The 19291-nt window shown below is 31.8% G+C and overlaps 1 protein-coding gene across 1 annotated transcript; it reads left to right on the forward strand.

The window, feature by feature from the left end:
* Positions 1–17308: 17308 nt before the first annotated feature.
* LOC139886280 (BURP domain-containing protein BNM2A-like) lies at positions 17309–18838 on the forward strand. Its single transcript, XM_071870047.1, has 2 exons — positions 17309–17422; positions 17949–18838. The coding sequence occupies exons 1-2, from the start codon at positions 17369–17371 to the stop codon at positions 18729–18731; spliced, it is 837 nt and encodes a 278-aa protein (XP_071726148.1). The 5' UTR covers positions 17309–17368; the 3' UTR covers positions 18732–18838.
* Positions 18839–19291: the final 453 nt, after the last annotated feature.

Below are 19291 nucleotides of genomic sequence, written 5' to 3' on the forward strand. Positions count from 1 at the left end.
CAAACACATCCTTGGGAGACAAGCTAAGTGAATGTAGAGAATGGTATGATAGTCTGTAGGTACTAATGGATTATCCACTAAGCTTTTGTGAGATGATGTGTAGTACAGATGAAAGATGACTGACGAAAGGCAGGATGTCCGAGCTCCACCTACCCCCGGAATCTTCAGAGCTCCACCTGAAGGGGATGACTCAGAACCTAATCAGCAAGAGTACATTCAACGAATGGAGAGTCAATTGAAAGAAGCCCGAGACCGGATAACTGAGCTAGAAGGTATTGTTTATGCGGGTACCACGATGGGTAATGATGATACTGCACCTCCAGGGTTTTCTGTACCTCAGTTTGGGTCTGCATCAAGGGGAACTTCATCACTACCACAACAGTTCCAAGTTTCGTTGCCATTTCCACAGTTTTAAATGCCACCGTAGCAACAATCACAGCCTCAACAGGGATAGCAAAATTCGGGTCAAGTTATGTATCCCTACGTGATCCAAATGTGGCAGCCACCAACAACTGAAACTAAGAAAAAGTGTACTTTCAAGCATTTCTTGACTGCAAACCTCCATAGTATGTTGGTAGTTCTAATCCGACTGAAACCATTGATAGGTTACGTGAGGTATACCGAGCATTGGAAGCCTCTCAATGAGAGCCCGAATTACGTGTAACTTATGCCAGCGGATTGTTGAAAAAGAAAGTAATGGGTTGGTAGGATTCAATAACTTCTCAATGTCAAAGGAAATGTTAAACAAGGTGACTTGGGAACAATTTGCACCTAAGGTGTGCGAACAGTATTGCACTCCTTATGAGATCTCAAGAATGAAGCGGAAATTTATGAATCTGAAGATGACCAGACAGATGACAATTGACGAAGTGATTGAGAAGTTTACTGACAAGCTTCGCTTTGTACAACAGTGGCTTCCGGATGAACAGTCTAAGATTGATCAGTTTGTGGAAATGATCTTGCCATAATACAGATCATTGGTAGGAGTGGCACCCTCGTTACCTCAAGCCTTTGCCATAACCAAAATGGTGGAAGAATATACTAAGGCGGCTAAAGAGAGTCAAAACGAATCAGTGACGCAACCCAAGCAAGCGTCAAGTCAAGGTAGTTTTAAATCAAAGAAGTCTCATGGTGGTCAAGAAAAGGGAAGATTTTACCAAAGTGGTAGTAGTTCGAACCAGAGGGTGTGGTGCAATGGTTGTAAATCGACTCATGCGGGTCCTTGTACTAATTTGATAAAGAGGTGCATGCGGTGCGGAGTAATGGGTCATGATATTCAGGCTTGCTCATTCAAAGAAAATGTTTGGTAGAATTGCCATAAATCAGGGCACAGATCAGTTGATTGTCCATCTACAAGAAAGATGAGTTCTGGGGTAGGGGCAGGAGCAAGGACAATGCCAGTCGGGGGATCTTCGGCTTCGTCAACTGGACAGAAGCGTAAGACTCATCCAAGACCTGAAGCAAGAGCCTTCCAGATGTCGTTAGATGCAGCTACTACTATCGACGATGCTATCACCGGTATGCTTTTTGGTTAACTCTACACCTGCTCGTGTATTGTTTGATTGCGGAGCCAATCGTTCTTTTATGGCTACTAGATTCTGTGAAAAGTTAAACTTTCCTGTTTCTATGTTACCTGAACCATTAGAAGTGGAAGTAGCCAGTGGTAAGACCATTCCAGTCACAACACCTGTGTCTGGAATAAGTATAGAAATAGATGGGAGTGTATTTCTGGTGACTTGTTTAGTGATGGCCATACCTAGCTTTGATGTAGTTCTAGGTATAAACTGGTTGAGTTTCCATAAGGCAAGTATAAAATGTCATAAGAAATTGATTTCTTTCCCTTTATCTAATGGGACACATGTTATAGCCTGGGGCGAACAGGGTGGGTTTGGTTGTCCTTTGATTTCGAGGATGAAGGCTAGGAAATCGATAGTAAAGGGATGTGATACGTTTTTCGTGTATGTAATTGATGCTAAGAAAGAGAAAAAGACGTTAGCTGATATTCCAGTAGTGTGTGACTTCCCAGAAGTATTTCCAGATGAATTACCGGTTTTATCGCCAGTTAGGGAAGTAGAATACAGAATTGAGTTGATGACAGAATCTACACTAGTGGCTAAAGCTCCTTATAGGTTAGCTCCGTCCGAGATTTGCGACATGATGATGCAAATTCAGGATTTGCTAGATCGTGGGTTTATACGACCGAGTTCATCACCGTGGGGTGCTCCAGTGTTATTCGTGAAAAAGAAAGATGCTACACTCAGAATGTGTATTGATTATCAGGAATTGAACAAAAGAACCGTGAAGAATAAGTATCCTCTTCCGAGGATAGATGATTTATTCGATCAGCTTCAAGGATCTTCGTTCTTTTCAAAAATAGATTTACGTTCCAGGTATCATCAGGTTCGTGTTGATGAATCTGATATTCCGAAAATATCATTTTGTACTAGGTACGGTCATTATGAGTTTTTGGTGATGTCGTTCGGGTTAACGAATGCACCAGCAATTTTTATGGATTTAATGAATCGGGTGTGTCGACAGTTTCTCGATAAGTTTGTCATAGTATTTATTGACGACATTCTGATCTATTCAAAGACAGAGTCTGAGCATGCTGATCACCTACGTCAAGTATTAGAATTGTTGAAACGAGAACAGCTATACGCCAAGTATTCCAAATGTGAATTTTGGTTACGTGAAGTTCAGTTTCTGGGTCATGTTATTTGTCAAGAGGGTATCAAATTGGATCCATCCAAAATAGAAGCGGTAATGAATTGGAATGCACCAAAGACTCCGACTGAAATTAAGAGTTTTCTGGGTTTGGCAGGGTATTACCGTAAGTTTATCAAGGATTTCTCTAAGATTGCGGGTCCATTAACAAAGTTAACTAGAAAGGATGTATCTTTTCAATGGAGTGATAAACAGGAGAAAGCATTCAGACATTGAAGCAGCAATTGTGTCAAGCTCCAATATTAGTGTTACCCGAGGGTACCGAAGATTTTATGGTATATTGTGATGCGTCATATGCGGGTTTGGGTTGTGTGCTAATGCAGCGAGAGAAGGTTATTGCATATGCTTCACGGCAGTAGAAAACTCATGAAAAGAATTATCCAGTACATGACTTAGAAATAGCAGCGGTGGTTTTTGCTTTAAAGCTATGGAGACATTATTTATAAGGTACACACTGCGTTATTTGTACAGATCACAAGAGTTTACAGTATATCTTTTCTCAGAAAGAGTTGAATATGCGGCAGAGACGGTGGCAAGAACTAATAAAAGATTATGATTATGAAATCCACTATCATCCGGGTAAGGCAAATGTAGTCGCTGATGCTTTAAGCCGAACAGGATCCATTGACAATGTGAAATTTATGTGAATAGGAATTGTATCGGATCTAATCGAACGTTTGAAAATAACTCAATTTGAAGCCTTAAGGGATGAAAATTTAAAATCTGAGCTTTTAGTTAAGAGAAAAGGGGATTTAATTGACGATTCTCGTGGATTAAAAACCTTCAACAATCGAGTATGGGATCCTTTACTCGGAGAATTGAGGGAATTAATTATGAAAGAGGCGCATAAATCAAGATTATCTATCCATCCTGGAAATACAAAGATGTACCATGATTTGAAAACCCTGTATTGGTGGCCAACAATGAAGAAAGACATCGCAAATTTTGTGGAAAAATGTCTTATCTGCGCCCAAGTTAAAGCGGAACATCAAAAACCCTATGAATCGTTACGTTAATTAGAAATTCCAGAATGGAAATGGGAACATATAACGATGGATTTTGTAACCAGGTTACCCCGAACCCGGAAAGGACATGATATGATCTGGGTGATTGTTGATCGATTAACTAAGAACGCACACTTTTTGCCTGCTAGTGAAATGACATCGTTGAGTAAATTGGCTCAGATGTACATAAATGAAGTTGTAGCTCGGTATGGGATACCATTATCTATTGTGTCAGATCGGAATTCTAATTCGTATCTAGCTTCTGGCAGAGTTTACAACAAAATTTGGGTACTCGTGTTAATCTTAGTACATTGTATCATCCTCAAACAGACGGTCAAAGTGAACGAACCATCCAAACGTTAGAGGATATGTTAAGAACCTGTGTATTAGAATATCGTGGGTCATGGGATTCTCACTTACCTTTGATAGAATTTGCATACAATAATTCGTATCATTCGAGTATCGGCATGCCACCCTACGAGATGTTGTATGGTAGACGATGCAGAACTTCGACTTGTTGGTTAGAGGCTGGAGAGAAACAGTTTGCAGGTCCTGAAATTGTACAACAAATCACTGATAAAGTTGCAATAGCTCGAGAGAAGTTAAAAGCTGCCAGAGATAGAGAGAAAATGTACGCAGATCCTCGTCGACGACCAGTGACATTTTCTGTGGGTGAACGTGTGTACCTGAAAGTATCGCCGTGGAAAGGTGTAATTCGGTTCGGTAAACGCGGAAAATTAGCTCCAAGGTATATAGGCCCATTTAACATCAGGAAGATATTGAACGATCAAACCGTGGTTCCGGATCTTCCTGCAGAGTTAGCTGGCATTCACGATACGTTTAACATATGTTATCTTCGTAAGTGTAAGATAGACGATGAAAGTCAGATTCTACCATTGCAGGATTTAAAGGTTGACATGAATAAAAAGTTAATTGAAGAACCAGTCAGGATTGTTGACAGAAAGGTTACCAAGCTACGTAAGAAACAGATACCAATGGTACTTGTAGAATGGAAACATAGTTTGGGTTCCAATTTGACTTGGGAAACGGAAGAGCTAATGAAAACTAGATACCCTCCATTGTTTGACCTGGACCAGATTCCGAGGACAGAATCTTCTTAAGGGGGTAGATTTGTAACAACCTCGAATCGGGCCTAGCGGTAACTGACCTTTTTACCCATAGTTTATATTGATTTATTAATATTAGAGATTTTAATAATTATATGTTTATAATTATTTGGTTGTTCAGTTATGTGCGCTTTGTGACAAGGGTCACAGAACATGTTTCGTTATGTGAATTGGACCTCGTTAAGGCCACCTAATGAGGTACATTGAGTTTTAGATAACTGATAAATACCCGTGTGTTACACGGAAGAGGTTTCCTCATAATGAAGAAACCCCTAAATGAATATATACTCATGTACGTTCTAACTTACCAATTTTAGAAACATATAAACCCTAAAACACCTCTCTTGCTCTCTAATCTTTGAAATTAAGAAGTGAAAATCAATCCTTGTGATCTTGTGTATCTGATTCTCTGTGATTCAAGTAATAAAACAAGGTAAACATCATTGAATTTGATAAATTTAAAGTGAGTTTTGGGTTAAAATGGGTTTTGATAATTTTTGGGTTTGATTCTTGATTATTTGTGTTTGTTATGCTTGATTGATATTAGAAATAGTTTCTATATGTGTTATATGGTATTCTTGATGCATTAGATTGACCAAAACAAGCAAAAATCGAGTTTTGGGGTCAAAAAACGCGAAAACAGCGAGCTGGAGCTGTTCTACAGCTCCCACACGTTTGACAGCTCAGCCACACGGTTGAGCACACTTTTGAGGGCTCAACCACGCGTTTGAGGGCTTAACCGTACGTTTGAGGTCTCAGCCACGCGGTTGAGCAGTGGTCAGCTTTTGGTAAAATTGAAAAGGGTGTAGCTTTCAAACCGTAACTCCGTTTTCGATAAATAAACTATTGTTGGAATCGTCTTGAGGTCTAATTTCCAATTATAAGGTTTTAAAACACTAATTCAAAAACTAATTTGGGTGTAAAAAGATTGAATTGCAATTATGTTGCTGTTCTTGCTCAACCGTGCGAGTTAGGCACTCACCCGTACAGGTGAAGTGTCCAACCGTGCGTGTGAGCTACTAAATCATGTGAGTGGACTTTAAAATCACTCATGGGAGTAGGTTTTCAGTCGTGCGATTGAGCATATTCATTCGTACGAGTGAACTAGTCAGTCGCACGAGTGAGACCCCACCCGTGCGAGTGACAGTGTATGTATGATTGGGTCAAGTGCAATTCTGACCCATTTACTGTATTGATGTGTTTATTTCTTCTGATGTATAATCTGATTGAAATGGTTAGTAACTAGAGAAATGATATTCTCAGGTGATAAAGGAAAAGGTGAAGGCTCAGTGAAATAAGACTACTGAGTTCTTGTATTTCCATGTGAATGGGACTATCCTAATGTTTATAAATATTTAGTAGCGGGTTATGCTACTGTTACCTTGGCTTACTCACCTGAATAATTAGTATATGGTATATTGTGCTATATTATGTGACTTGTTGTGGCCACCTTGGATGCCGGATACGGGTTAGTAGTCCGGTAATTGATATTGCTGATTGCGGGTTTTGTAGCGGCAACTGGCTTACATGTGGGGCATCTATGGTTTTGTAGCTATGCCAAATTTGTAAGTTGGGCAAGAGGCAGGAATGAGTCTTTCTGGTTCAGGAATTACTATTCGCGTAGTATAGTTGAATGATGCATCTCCTGTATCTGGATACTATGCGAGGGAGACAGTAATTGGAATTATCGGTATATTCCAGCCGGATCAGTTGGAGTTAAGGGCCCGTCCAGGCCGCCGATCCTCTTATTATCGAGACCTTGTTTGTGTATTGGCTAGCTTGATGCTATATGCTTATACCTGTTAGGATTGTGCCATTCACTTAGCCTTGTGCTAACTCACTCACTTCCTCCCTGCAGGTAGGCTTATACGCTAGGGTTTTGGGAGGAGCTTGTTTTGTTAGATATGTTTGAAGATCAAACTCTGATGTCTTTTGTATAACATAATAATAGTTGTTCAACGTAACACCAGATGATTTATAATATCCGCGTGGTAATGTAAAACATAAGTATGGATATGTAATTATTATATTTGTAAAGTTTCCGCTATGTATTTATAAAAAAAAAAATGGGCGGTGTTACAGCACATGTTTGATTTCAAGGGCCGGGATCTAATTGGTAATGCCAACAATTAGCTTCTCGGAGGGGCGTTTTCTCAACCTTCAACCATACTGCCACGGTTGTTGCGATTTGGGTTTCCTCCGAACGCGTGTGTGGGTGGCATATGATCGCGAATGTGGTTAAGTCTCCTCTGGGTGATGACGATATTGCCGCTCATGTATATATATATATATATATATATATATATATATATATATATATATATATATATATATATATATATATATATATATATATATATATATGTATGTATGTATGCATGCATGCATGTATGTATGTATTTATGTATACATATGTCTATGTGTATTACACTTATTAAATGTATTGAGATCAATAACAATTAAACTTTGTACTATAAAAGTATAACAATTCCGGACGTTTGAGAATCAACTAAATTGTAGTCCTCTAAGTTGCGATAAAGTTTTTGTATCAACTAAATACGGGCTTGTAAGAAAGATATATGACTAAAATCGTAACAACTCGCAAATTTTACGAGCTTTCACAATTTAGACTATATCTCTTTTATACAAACTCCAATTTAATTGATTTAAAAGCTCAAACATTTGTATAACTCAAAAAACTAAATATTTCATTATTTACTCAAATTTTTGAGTGGCAGAAACCCCTCGATACCGCTGAAAAGATTCTTCGCCACTATAAGCGAGTAATCTTTACTACTGAAAAAATAGTTAAAGTATAAAGCAAAATCATTTTTTCCGGACCAACACATGGGTCATCTCTCCATTCGTTAAAGATAAAATGAAATGGTTAGTACATGTTTAATGGTTTGTGCATTTTTTTTCTTCTTTTTTTTCCGTGAAAATGGTCCTTTGACTTAACACCTAATCATTGTAAGTTAGTAACCTTTGAAAGCTTAAGGCTTTACTTTCGGGGCGTGAAATCAGACCAAACCGCGCACTACGTATGTTCTAGATTCAAAGAAGAAAAAGAAAAAGGTCTACGTTGACTAAATACACATATGTGGGGGGCTTATCTGACACATATAAACTAAAATTATAGCCTACGTCTTATAGAATAATAGTAGTAACTGTCAAACCTTAGTGGCTTTGTACTTAGAGATGTCAATAGTCAATGTATTGTTGTTAAGTATTTCATCTATGTACATCGATATTATTAATTCTTGTGATTGGATCTCTTGTGGATACAAGAAATATACACTAAATTGGTCGTTGTGGTTGCAATACTCGATGACTTGTTATTTTGTATAACGCCATGCTAGTTTTTATAAAATTTTTGCAATTAAAAAACATATTTACATACGTAAATATAAAAAATATGGATATATAGATATATATTTACATGTTCATCGTACACATATACTATTAAAGTGTTATCATATATAAAGGTTGTGAAATATTTAACAATGTGAATATTCACACACACACACACACATATTGAAGTCACAATCAGCAACACAATACAATTTAAACATGTACTCCGTATATTTTACCAACTATCTATACAAGTTATACATTTATATTTGTTAGAATCTATATTTAACTGTAACATTTACAAATTATGCAATTGCAACAACGATTACATGTTATTGTGTATGACTTTCTTTTGTCATGTTATACATATTTGTACAACAATACATTTTAACTTAGTGTGCAAGGTATTTTTGTCTTGATCAAGTAATTCGAAAATCATACGCATGCGAATTTTGCGCAGTTAATTGCGCTAATATGCAAGAGAAGTGAGTGCGAATTCGATGCGCAACCGTTGGCTAAATCTATTTTTGACAACATGTCTTAACTAGATTTTGAATTGGTGTGGAGAATATTTTGACTCAATCTAGTAACGGTAAATTGCAAGAGATGACATGCGATTTGTTAATCTGTGTTGCGATTTGTGAAAACATATTTGTAAACTTTTTATTTGACAAATTATTAAAGTCCAATTTAAAAATGAACAATTCGGTTAATATTTTGTTTTTAAATACAGTTAAAAACGTTATGGATTACTTGATACACTAGATTATGTCCAACCATTCTAAAATTCAAGTTGCTAATAAGGAGTATATCATTACATATAGATTATTTTTATATATTTTATTTTTATAAACTTTCACATATAAGATTATTATATTATATTTCATTTATATAAAGTTTTCATATGTGAGATTGATACAGACTATATTATATTATTATATATTATATTATAATTATATATATTATATATTATATTATAATTATATATATTATATTATTAATAAAGAAAAAATTGATATAAATTGTGAGTGAGATGTAACAGAATTTAATCAGAAGATATATTTACACATGATTTATATAATGTGTATAGAGATAGAAGATAGATTAGATAGAAAAGTATATATTATTATTATTATTATTATTATTATTATTATTATTATTATTATTATTATTATTATTATTATTATTATTATTATTATTATTATTATTATAATATATTACGAATAACACTGGTGACTAGGAATGCTGATCATGCTCATGTCTCTTTACAAAGTAATTGTCGGCGATTCAAGCATTTTCAACTATCAAAAAAGTCAACCTCCAATCACAACCCTTGTATTCTTGCACATTTTATATATCTTCAAATATATAGTTGAAATATCATATAGTTATGGATTGTTTATTTATTTAGAATGAATATATATATATATATATATATATATATATATATATATATATATATATATATATATACTAAGTTTTTGAGTCTGTGCGTTGAATGAGTGTGTAAAAATTCGTAAAAAAATGTAATTTGCAGTTCATATTGGTATGTAAATAGTAGTACTAAAAAAATAGAAATAGTACTCCCTCCGTCTCAAAATAAATGTCTACCTTACTATTTATATCTGTCCCAAAATAATTGTCCACTTGCTTGCTATAAATAACTCCTAAATATCGTTAAACTCTCTAATTTACCCTCATTTGTTACTCTCTTTCACTCATACCAAAAATAAATTCAGTCAAATTTATCTTTAATATAAGAGCAAAACTGACATTTATCACACCTATCTTAAATCAAACAAAAAAATCTTACCAGACACTTAATTTGGAACGGAGGGAATATAAGAATTAATTAAGAGCCCGTGTTGTTGATAAATTTTAAAAATTCTTTTGAGTTTTAGAGTCCGTGGTGTTGACAAATTCGAAAAGTTTTTTTTAGTTTAAGAGTTGTGGTGTTGACAAATTTAAGAGTTCTTTTTAGTTTAAAAGTCCGCGGTGTTGACAAATTTTTTTCTCACCATTAATATCTTTTTAATTATATATAAATTATATACTACGTAATATTTATAGAAAATATGAGTACATTGAAAATTTGTCATGGAATGTAACGTTAGTTTAAAGTCTAAGTTATATTATTTTAAAATTATTATTTACAATTATTTTTTGAATAAAAGTGTAACCCGTGAGTTTAATTTTAGAAAAGTTGTTAGTCATTTCAGTAATATAACGGTACTCTTGGGAGTCATCGGTTATAATTAATATTATAATAGTTTTATCTGCGTGTTCATAAATATTTTTAAGGACTTAAACTGTAAATTTAAATAACTTTCATATTTTTTGCTAAAAAGAAATACTCCGTTGGTAGCGCATCGAAGCTCCGTGTCGAATACATTTTATTACGTTTAGTTAGTAAAATTATTTCGAGTTGAACGGTGATGCTGGTAGAACCTAACTCGCGGCGAACAGAAAGATAAATCCACTAAAAATTTTATTGGGTTTTGTTTTCGTACATGTTAAGCCCCGTTTTAGATGTCGGTGTGTTTAGTGTTTTTTAAAAGGTGTCCGTTTCGAACGTAGCTAGTTTCGTTTTGTTCGTAAAATTATTTCGAGTTTAATGGTGATGACTCGCATCGAGAAGGGATATACGACCCATTTAAAATTCGAGTGGTGTTTATTTATGTTTTTTTAATAAGTTAATAATCTTACGTTTTATACCCCTGATGAATTTGCATATAAGACAATGAATGAGGGGGTGTTTTTGAAATGTATGTTTGTGTTGTCGTTTTCATCCTGTCTAAACGACCAGGATGTCCACTTCGTATAGTATATGGCTTGCGTATTCATATTTAACGTAGAATTATCTATTTAGAGAGAGAAATGAAAACGGCACATATGTTAAGCCACATTTTAGATGTCGGTTTGTTTAGCGTTTTTTAAAAGGTGTCCGTTTCGAACGTAGCTAGTTTCGTTTTGTTCATAAAAGTATTTCGAGTTTACTGGTGATGACGGAAAAATTTAACTCGCATCGAGAAGGGATATACGGCCCATTTTAAATTCGGGTGGTGTTTATTTATGTTTTTATAATAAGTTAATAATCTTACATTTTATACCGCTGATGAATTTGCATATAAGACAATGAATGAGGGGGTGTTTTTGAAATTTATGTTTGTGTTGTCGTTTTCATCATGTTTAAACGACTAGGATGTCCACTTCGAATTTGCATATAAGACAATGAATGAGGGGGTGTTTTTGAAATTTATGTTTGTGTTGTCGTTTTCATCATGTTTAAACGACTAGGATGTCCACTTCATATAGTATATATACAATATAGATAATACTACGTACTTATTATTAAGTATTATTATTATTATTATTATTAGTTTAGATTTTATATTTTATTTTATATAATAAATATTTTTTCTTTTTTTAGATAAAATTCACAAACATTAAGATTAGATGAAAATATGAATATATTAAAAAAATACTTTGTGAATAATATTTTTATTTTGACGGAAAAATGCTCGAAGAAATAACTTATAACATACATTATGAGTAATGTTCTTCCTGATAACATTCATCAGGATGAATGTTATTCTCGGAACGTTTTTTTTCATCTTACGTGAAGGGTCTTTTTCAAAATTTAGACCGATTTAGAGTTTAAGGTTTAGGGTTTCGTGTTTTGGATTTAGTTCCTAAATCATAGGCCCTAAACCCTAAGCTCTAAACCGTTCGTGTTAAAAATTCAATCTAAACCCTTTTCTAAACCCTAAACCCTAATTTCAAAACCTTAATTTATAGACCCTAAAAAAACGCTCGAAGAATAACATTACTCATGATGCATGTTACCAGTTATTTCTTCGAACGTTTTCTCACCAAAGTAATAACACTCATCACAAAGTGTCTTTTTAAATATTTATATTTCTATGTGATCTTAATGTTTGGAAAAAAAAAATTAAAAAATGAAAAAAAATTACTTCCCACTTCTCCCACAAAAGTGCTTCCCTTGACAACGCATCATGAAAAAATTTTGATACTACCAATACTTCAAGGCTCGAATCGAGCCGAGTTCGAACTTTCTAAATTTCAAACTAGCCGAGCTCGAACATTATCAAGCTCGGGCTCGGCTTGGCTCGTTTACACCTCTACTAATTATTAAGCAAAATATCTCATCATTTTAACCATATTAAGAAATATATATAAATATTATATGTAGTATATTATAATTACATTAATATATTATACGAAACCTATAAATTTTAATACATATCTCTATCTTATTATACAGAGTATATTAATTGAGTATACTATATTTAATCATAATATCTATCTTATTCATTTAATTTAAATTTTTTTTATAAAACCTTTTCATTTAATTTCAATTCAATAACATAATATAATACAATTATCCTTTAAACGTCTATGTAACGCACGAGCTCAAGACTACAATTTTCATTTAGACTCAATGAATTTTTGCACAGTTATTTTATCCACTCATGCAACGCAAAAACTATATATATATATATATATATATATATATATATATATATATATATATATATATATATATATATATATATATATATATATATATATATATATATATATATATATAAATCAAAAAGATTTTTGCTTATGTATCATTTTCTTATTAATTTGAATATATATATATATATATATATATATATATATATCAAAAAGGTTTTTTTTTTTGCTTATGTAAATTAAATTGAATTAATTATTAATTACAATTTGATATATACATATATATTTACATATATATGTATATAGATTATAATAATTAATATATAAAATAAATATTATCCATAAATATTTATTAAGTTTTTCGATTAATTTTCCGGATTGATACACATATAAATCCATCCAAGCTTGCTAACACTGACATACCATCATAATCATTATCATCATTATCATAATCAAACCTACGTGAATTATATATTATTATTATTATTATTATTATTATTATTATTATTATTATTATTATATTATCATTATTATAATTATTATTACTTTTCTATAGTTATAAAACAGAACTTAAATTTAAGTTAACAAAAAAGAACATGAATTGACACACGTCACCATCATATTCAATATGTTACATATCACTACTTCATATCTTACATATATTTAAACTTAATCCACTAAACTATTATATTAACTATTAAAATTTACGGGCTCATATTTGTCAATTAAAGTTAAAAATAGCTGACAAAATAAAATTAGTTGTACTAAAAGTAAAGGGCTGATAATATATGCGTTAGTTATCAGTAAGCAAAGGGTTTTATTCATTAATTGTATTATACATTTGATAAATATCAATACTAAATACGAATATATATAAAAAGAGCATAAATTAACACACGTCACCATCATATTTAATATGTCACATATCACTACTTCATACATTATATATATTTAAACTTAATCCACTAAACTATTATTTTAACTATTAAATTTTACGGGCTCATGTTTGTCAATTAATGTTAAAATAGCTGACAAAATAAAATTAGTTTGTACAAAAAGTAAAGGGTTGATAATATATGCATTAGTTATCAGTAACAAAGGGTTCTTTTCATTAATTGTATTATACATTTTATATAATCAATACTAAATACAAACATTCCTATAGTTTAATGTATGTAGACTTTTTAGTGGTTTTTAACGTTCGTGAACTCTCATAATATACATTGTTTATCTTTCACTATTCATTCTCATTTCATTTATAGTGCAAGTAATATAATGACATTTTGCGTTTTTTGAGAATGAACTTTTAATTTTGTATTCAACAGTTGTGGAATACACGGGCTCTACAAAGAAGTTTTGCAACACTATTTTAATATATAATTAAAATTTTATGTTTTTGTAAGGTTTTTTCTCACCCGTACAACGCACGGGCTCTAAAATCTAGTGTGTGTGTGTGTGTGTGTGTGTGTATATATATATATATATATATATATATATATATATATATATATATATATATATATATATATATATAGTGAAGGGATCTTGAGAGAACTAAAGGTGGGAGAGAACTCATAGAACTCATAGATTGAACTTCAATCTATGTGCAGATTGAGCTTCAGTTTGTGGGAAAAAAATTTCAATCTTAAAAAAAATCAATCTGCAAAAGGTGTGTAATAAAAAAAATTATGCAAAAAAAAAATTAAAATAAAAAATACTTCTCAATCTGCACAAAAAAAAAAGTCAATCTGCACAAAAAAAGTCAATCTGCTCACAAAAAACCTCAATCTGCAAAAAAAAAAAAGTCAATCTGCACGATAAAAAACTCAATCTACTCGATATAAAAGTCAATCTGCACAATAAAAAATTCAATCTGCTCAATAAAAAAGTCAATCTACACAATAACAAAAATCAATCTGCACAATTAAAAAGTCAATCTACACAATAAAATATCTAAAAAATTCGAGAAAAAAATCAAAAAAAAAAAATATCTTAGGAAGAAAAGAAAAATTCGAATTTCTTTTTTCAAAGAATAGGGATGGGTGCATGTAGGGATGGCAATGGTCACCCGATCCAGCGAATATCCGTCCGATCCACCCGCTTCATGATGGATATGGATAATTTAAATGGATATGGATACGGATATGGATGAATTTAAGTGGATATGGATACGGATATGGATGAAAATTTTCATCCATGAATATATCCATTATCACCCAAAATACATATATAAATACATAAATATAGATATATGCAAACACATTTGTTATTATAAATGCATTTACCATTGCACAAACATTTTGCTTGCAACCATATAGTTATTTAACTATGATATATTACGACTAAACACATACATTTAATAAAATGAACATACAAGTTACAAATTTAGTTTATCGTAGTCTATGTGTTATAAAAAATTTAACAATTAATGTTATATCATCGACAAAGAATACACGTTCTCGTATATTACATTTTGTTTTTATCACATATAAGAAAATATTGTAGCATTTTTTGAATATTCAATGGATATCCATTAACCCGCTTAATCCATTGGATATGGATATGGATGGATGAACCGAAATTAAATGGATATAGATATGGATATGGATGAACAACAACTAAATGGATATGGATATGGATAGGACGTCACCCGATCCATATCCGATCAATTGCCATTCCTAGGTGCATGTGCATTCAATATGTGAGTTCTCTAAGTTCTCTCATATCCTTAGTTCTTCATGGATCCTCACCCTATATATATATATATATATATATATATATATATATATATATATATATATATATATATATATATATATATATATATATATAAATCTATACATATATATAAAAGAAAAAGTTTTTGAACCTTGTGGTTGAAAGTTATTTTAGGATGTTTGTATCTATATATTATATCTTTATATATATATAATAATAATATTATATATATATATATATATATATATATATATATATATATATATATATATATATATATATATATATATATATATATATATTATATGAGAACGTAATCAGTAAAAGGATGTTAACATTTCACACGTATTTCTTATAGCTTCACTACATTTTCCCATTATAAATATAAACATGTATGTATGGTATGTATTTATGGGGTATATTTTCCCATTATAACTTCACTATATTATAAACACGTATAGTTTATTATTATTATTATTATTATTATTATTATTATTATTATTATTATTATTATTATTATTATTATTATTATTATTATTATTATTATTGTCGATCGTTTTCCCACCTAAATAATAACATTCATCATGAAGTGTCTTTTTTAAATGTTCATATTTTCATCATGTTTTTATTTAGCCCGATTTAGAGTTTAAGGTTTAGGGAAGAAAAAAAAAATTGTAGACATTAAGTTACTAACATCGCCAAAACCACTTTTGAAATTTGTCAACACAGCGGGCTCTTAAACTCAAAAAAACTTTTAAAATTCTTCAATACCACAGACTCTTAAACTCAATGTCTACAACTTTAAAAAATTGTAGACATTAAGTTACAAACACCACCCAAAACCATTTTTCAAATTTGTCAACACCACGGGCTCTTAAACTCAAAAGAACTTTTAAAATTCGTCAACACCTCGGGCTCTTGAATTCAATAAGAATTTTAAAAATTTGTTAACACCACAGGCTCTTAAACTTAAATTTTTTTTTTTGTTATTGTCAACACCACGGGCTCTTAATTAATTTTTATATTTTTTATTTTTTTAGTATCGCTATTTAATATCAATATATGAACTGCAAATTACATTTTTCTACACAGTTTTTTACACACCCGTGCAACGCACGGGCTCAAAAACCTAGTATATATATATATATATATATATATATATATATATATATATATATATATATATATATATATATATATATATATAAAAGAAGTGAAAGAATTATGAGTGAACTTGACATAGGAGAGAACCCATAACACCATGTTATTTCACTTATTTCACTTACATGTCGAGCCTTTCTTAACACCATGTTATTTCACTTATTTCACTCATATTAGTAAGGGTATTTTCGTCCTATCACATCAATTCATTCCTAAACATAAATTAGGGTTTAGAAATTAAGGTTTATGAATTAGGGTTTAGAAATTAGAGTTTAGATTTAGGGTTTAGATTGAGTTTTTAACACGAACGGTTTAGAGTTTAGGGTTTAGGGCTTAGGGTTTTGGGTATTGGGTTTAGGGACTAAACCCAAAACACTAAACCCTAAGCCCAAAACCCTAAACTCTAAATCGGACTAAATTTTGAAAAAAATTCGGAAAAGAAAAAAATTTACGAATTTTTTTTATTTAAAAAGTTGAATTTTTCCACGTCAGCACAGACTGCTGATGACGTGGCATGCTTACGTGGAATTAAAAATAATTTCGGAATTTTTTTTCCAGAAAAAAAAAATTCCATGGAAATTTTTTTTTTTAATTTTTTTTTTCAAAGAATATGTGCATATGGTAGGTGCATGTACATTAATATGTGAGTTCTCTAGGTTCTCTCCCTACCCAAGTTATTCATGTATCCTCACCCTATAAAAGAAATTGGAAGGTTATCTTATTGAAAGCTGAAATAGGATATCTTATAACTCCCACACTAAATTATTGTTCACTTTCACCTTTGTATCTCTTCCAAAAACAATGGGCTTTTCTTCCGTTTGCATCTTCATCTTGTATGCTCAACTCTTTATTCAGGTATGCTTATTTTTTTCAAAATTGTTGTCATTTATATGTATACGTCATTTATTTGGTCATAATTAAGAGTTTAAAAACGTATGCTAAAAATCCGAAGGAATATGAAAGTTTTTTTTTATGATTATTTTAAAATAATTGAGAATCACATCGATCTATGATCGTATGTTCATCGATATATGATCATAGCTAAGCTTCAACGGATTTTACGAATCGATCATACACTATTGCGTATGAACAATCAAACCAATGACTAAAAACGTATGTTAACTAATTAATTTGAAATACATATTCAATATATAAAACTTTGTGCATCATCTTACTGAGTATTAAGTTGTTCTAAAATTTTGTATAACTAGTTTAAAGGCATCATTTTATGTGTTTGATTAAAGGTTATATCTGTCTTCATTTGTTCTAAAATATTGTACTATTATACTATGATATATTTGTCTCCATTAAGTTTTTAATTAAAACCGATTATATCCATAGCTTGAAACTCATTTGAATCTATATTCTTATTTTATGACAGATAAGCAGTGCTCGTGTAATCTACGACATCCCAAAAAATGATCATGACGAACAAAGTACTTATGTACAAATTTATGGAAAGCAAGAAGTTAATGACTTTGATCCTGCTGTAAAAGTGTTCTTCCATGTTCAAGATTTATACTCGAGTAAAAAAATGCCTATTTATTTCGCAGTTAACGACCCATTAACAACTCCTCGATTTCTAGCCAAAGAACATGCCGAATTAATCCCATTTTCGTCGTTAAAACTACCTTTCCTTCTTAACTTTATGTCGATATCCGAGGATTCACCACAAGCTAAAGCCATGGAACAAACAATTAAACAATGTGAGCTTGAACCTACACCAGGTGAGACAAGGTTTTGTGCTAGCTCATTAGAATCCTTGTTGGACATGACACGTGGCATACTAGGTATGGTCAAACTAAAAACATTGACTACCAAGATACATGATTTACCAAATTCCAATCATACCTATTTGCAAGAGTATACTTTTTTAAAGGAGCCTTTGGAGATTCATACTTCTGATATAGTGGCTTGTCATACAATGGCTTACCCTTATGCTGTTTTTTATTGTCATAGTCAAAAGGGGTATAATAGGGTTTTTGAGATTTCTTTAGGGGGTGAAAATGGAAATAGAGTTGATGCAATTGCAGTTTGTCATATGAATACAACTATGTGGGATGCTGACCACGTGGCGTTTCGAGTGCTCGGCGGCCACCCTGGGAGCTCACCGGTGTGTCATTTTCTTCCAACTGATAACGTTGTTTGGATACCAGCACCATAGATTTGTAGTAGAAGATTGTTTGTATTTGATAATAACATCATTGTATTTGTAGAAGAAGATTGTTGTTGATGTATCTTTGTATGTGTGTAATATCTAGAATAGTTGGTAGCGATTATATATAATCCTTTATGGGTTTAATTTGTCTCTCTTTATCCAACTTACAAACTTTACATATGTTTGTATTCTTTTAAATGATTGAAAACATACAAATTGAGTTAGGGGCATATAAAAGTACAAATATCAACTCGATGATAAAAATTAAAGGATTACGTGTATTATAATCGTATTTTACATATTATCATAGAAACATTTGGTCAAAGGCATTTGGGTTTGAATTCACAAGAATGCGACATCTCGAAAGCAAATATAAGATTTTCTTTTACTATCTCTAGAAGTAAGTTCATTAAGCATCGACGTTACTGATTTGATAGCTTAGTCAAGATTAAAATATTAATGAAAGAGAGGATGGTCGTAATAAATTTACTTTTCAGATGGGCGGATATTCATGACACTACTTGCTGGAATTTGGTCCCCGCGATAGTAGTCTGGTGGTTGAGAGA

The sequence above is a fragment of the Rutidosis leptorrhynchoides genome, chromosome 1 (assembly GCF_046630445.1).
Source record: "Rutidosis leptorrhynchoides isolate AG116_Rl617_1_P2 chromosome 1, CSIRO_AGI_Rlap_v1, whole genome shotgun sequence".
Lineage (NCBI taxonomy): Eukaryota > Viridiplantae > Streptophyta > Magnoliopsida > Asterales > Asteraceae > Rutidosis > Rutidosis leptorrhynchoides.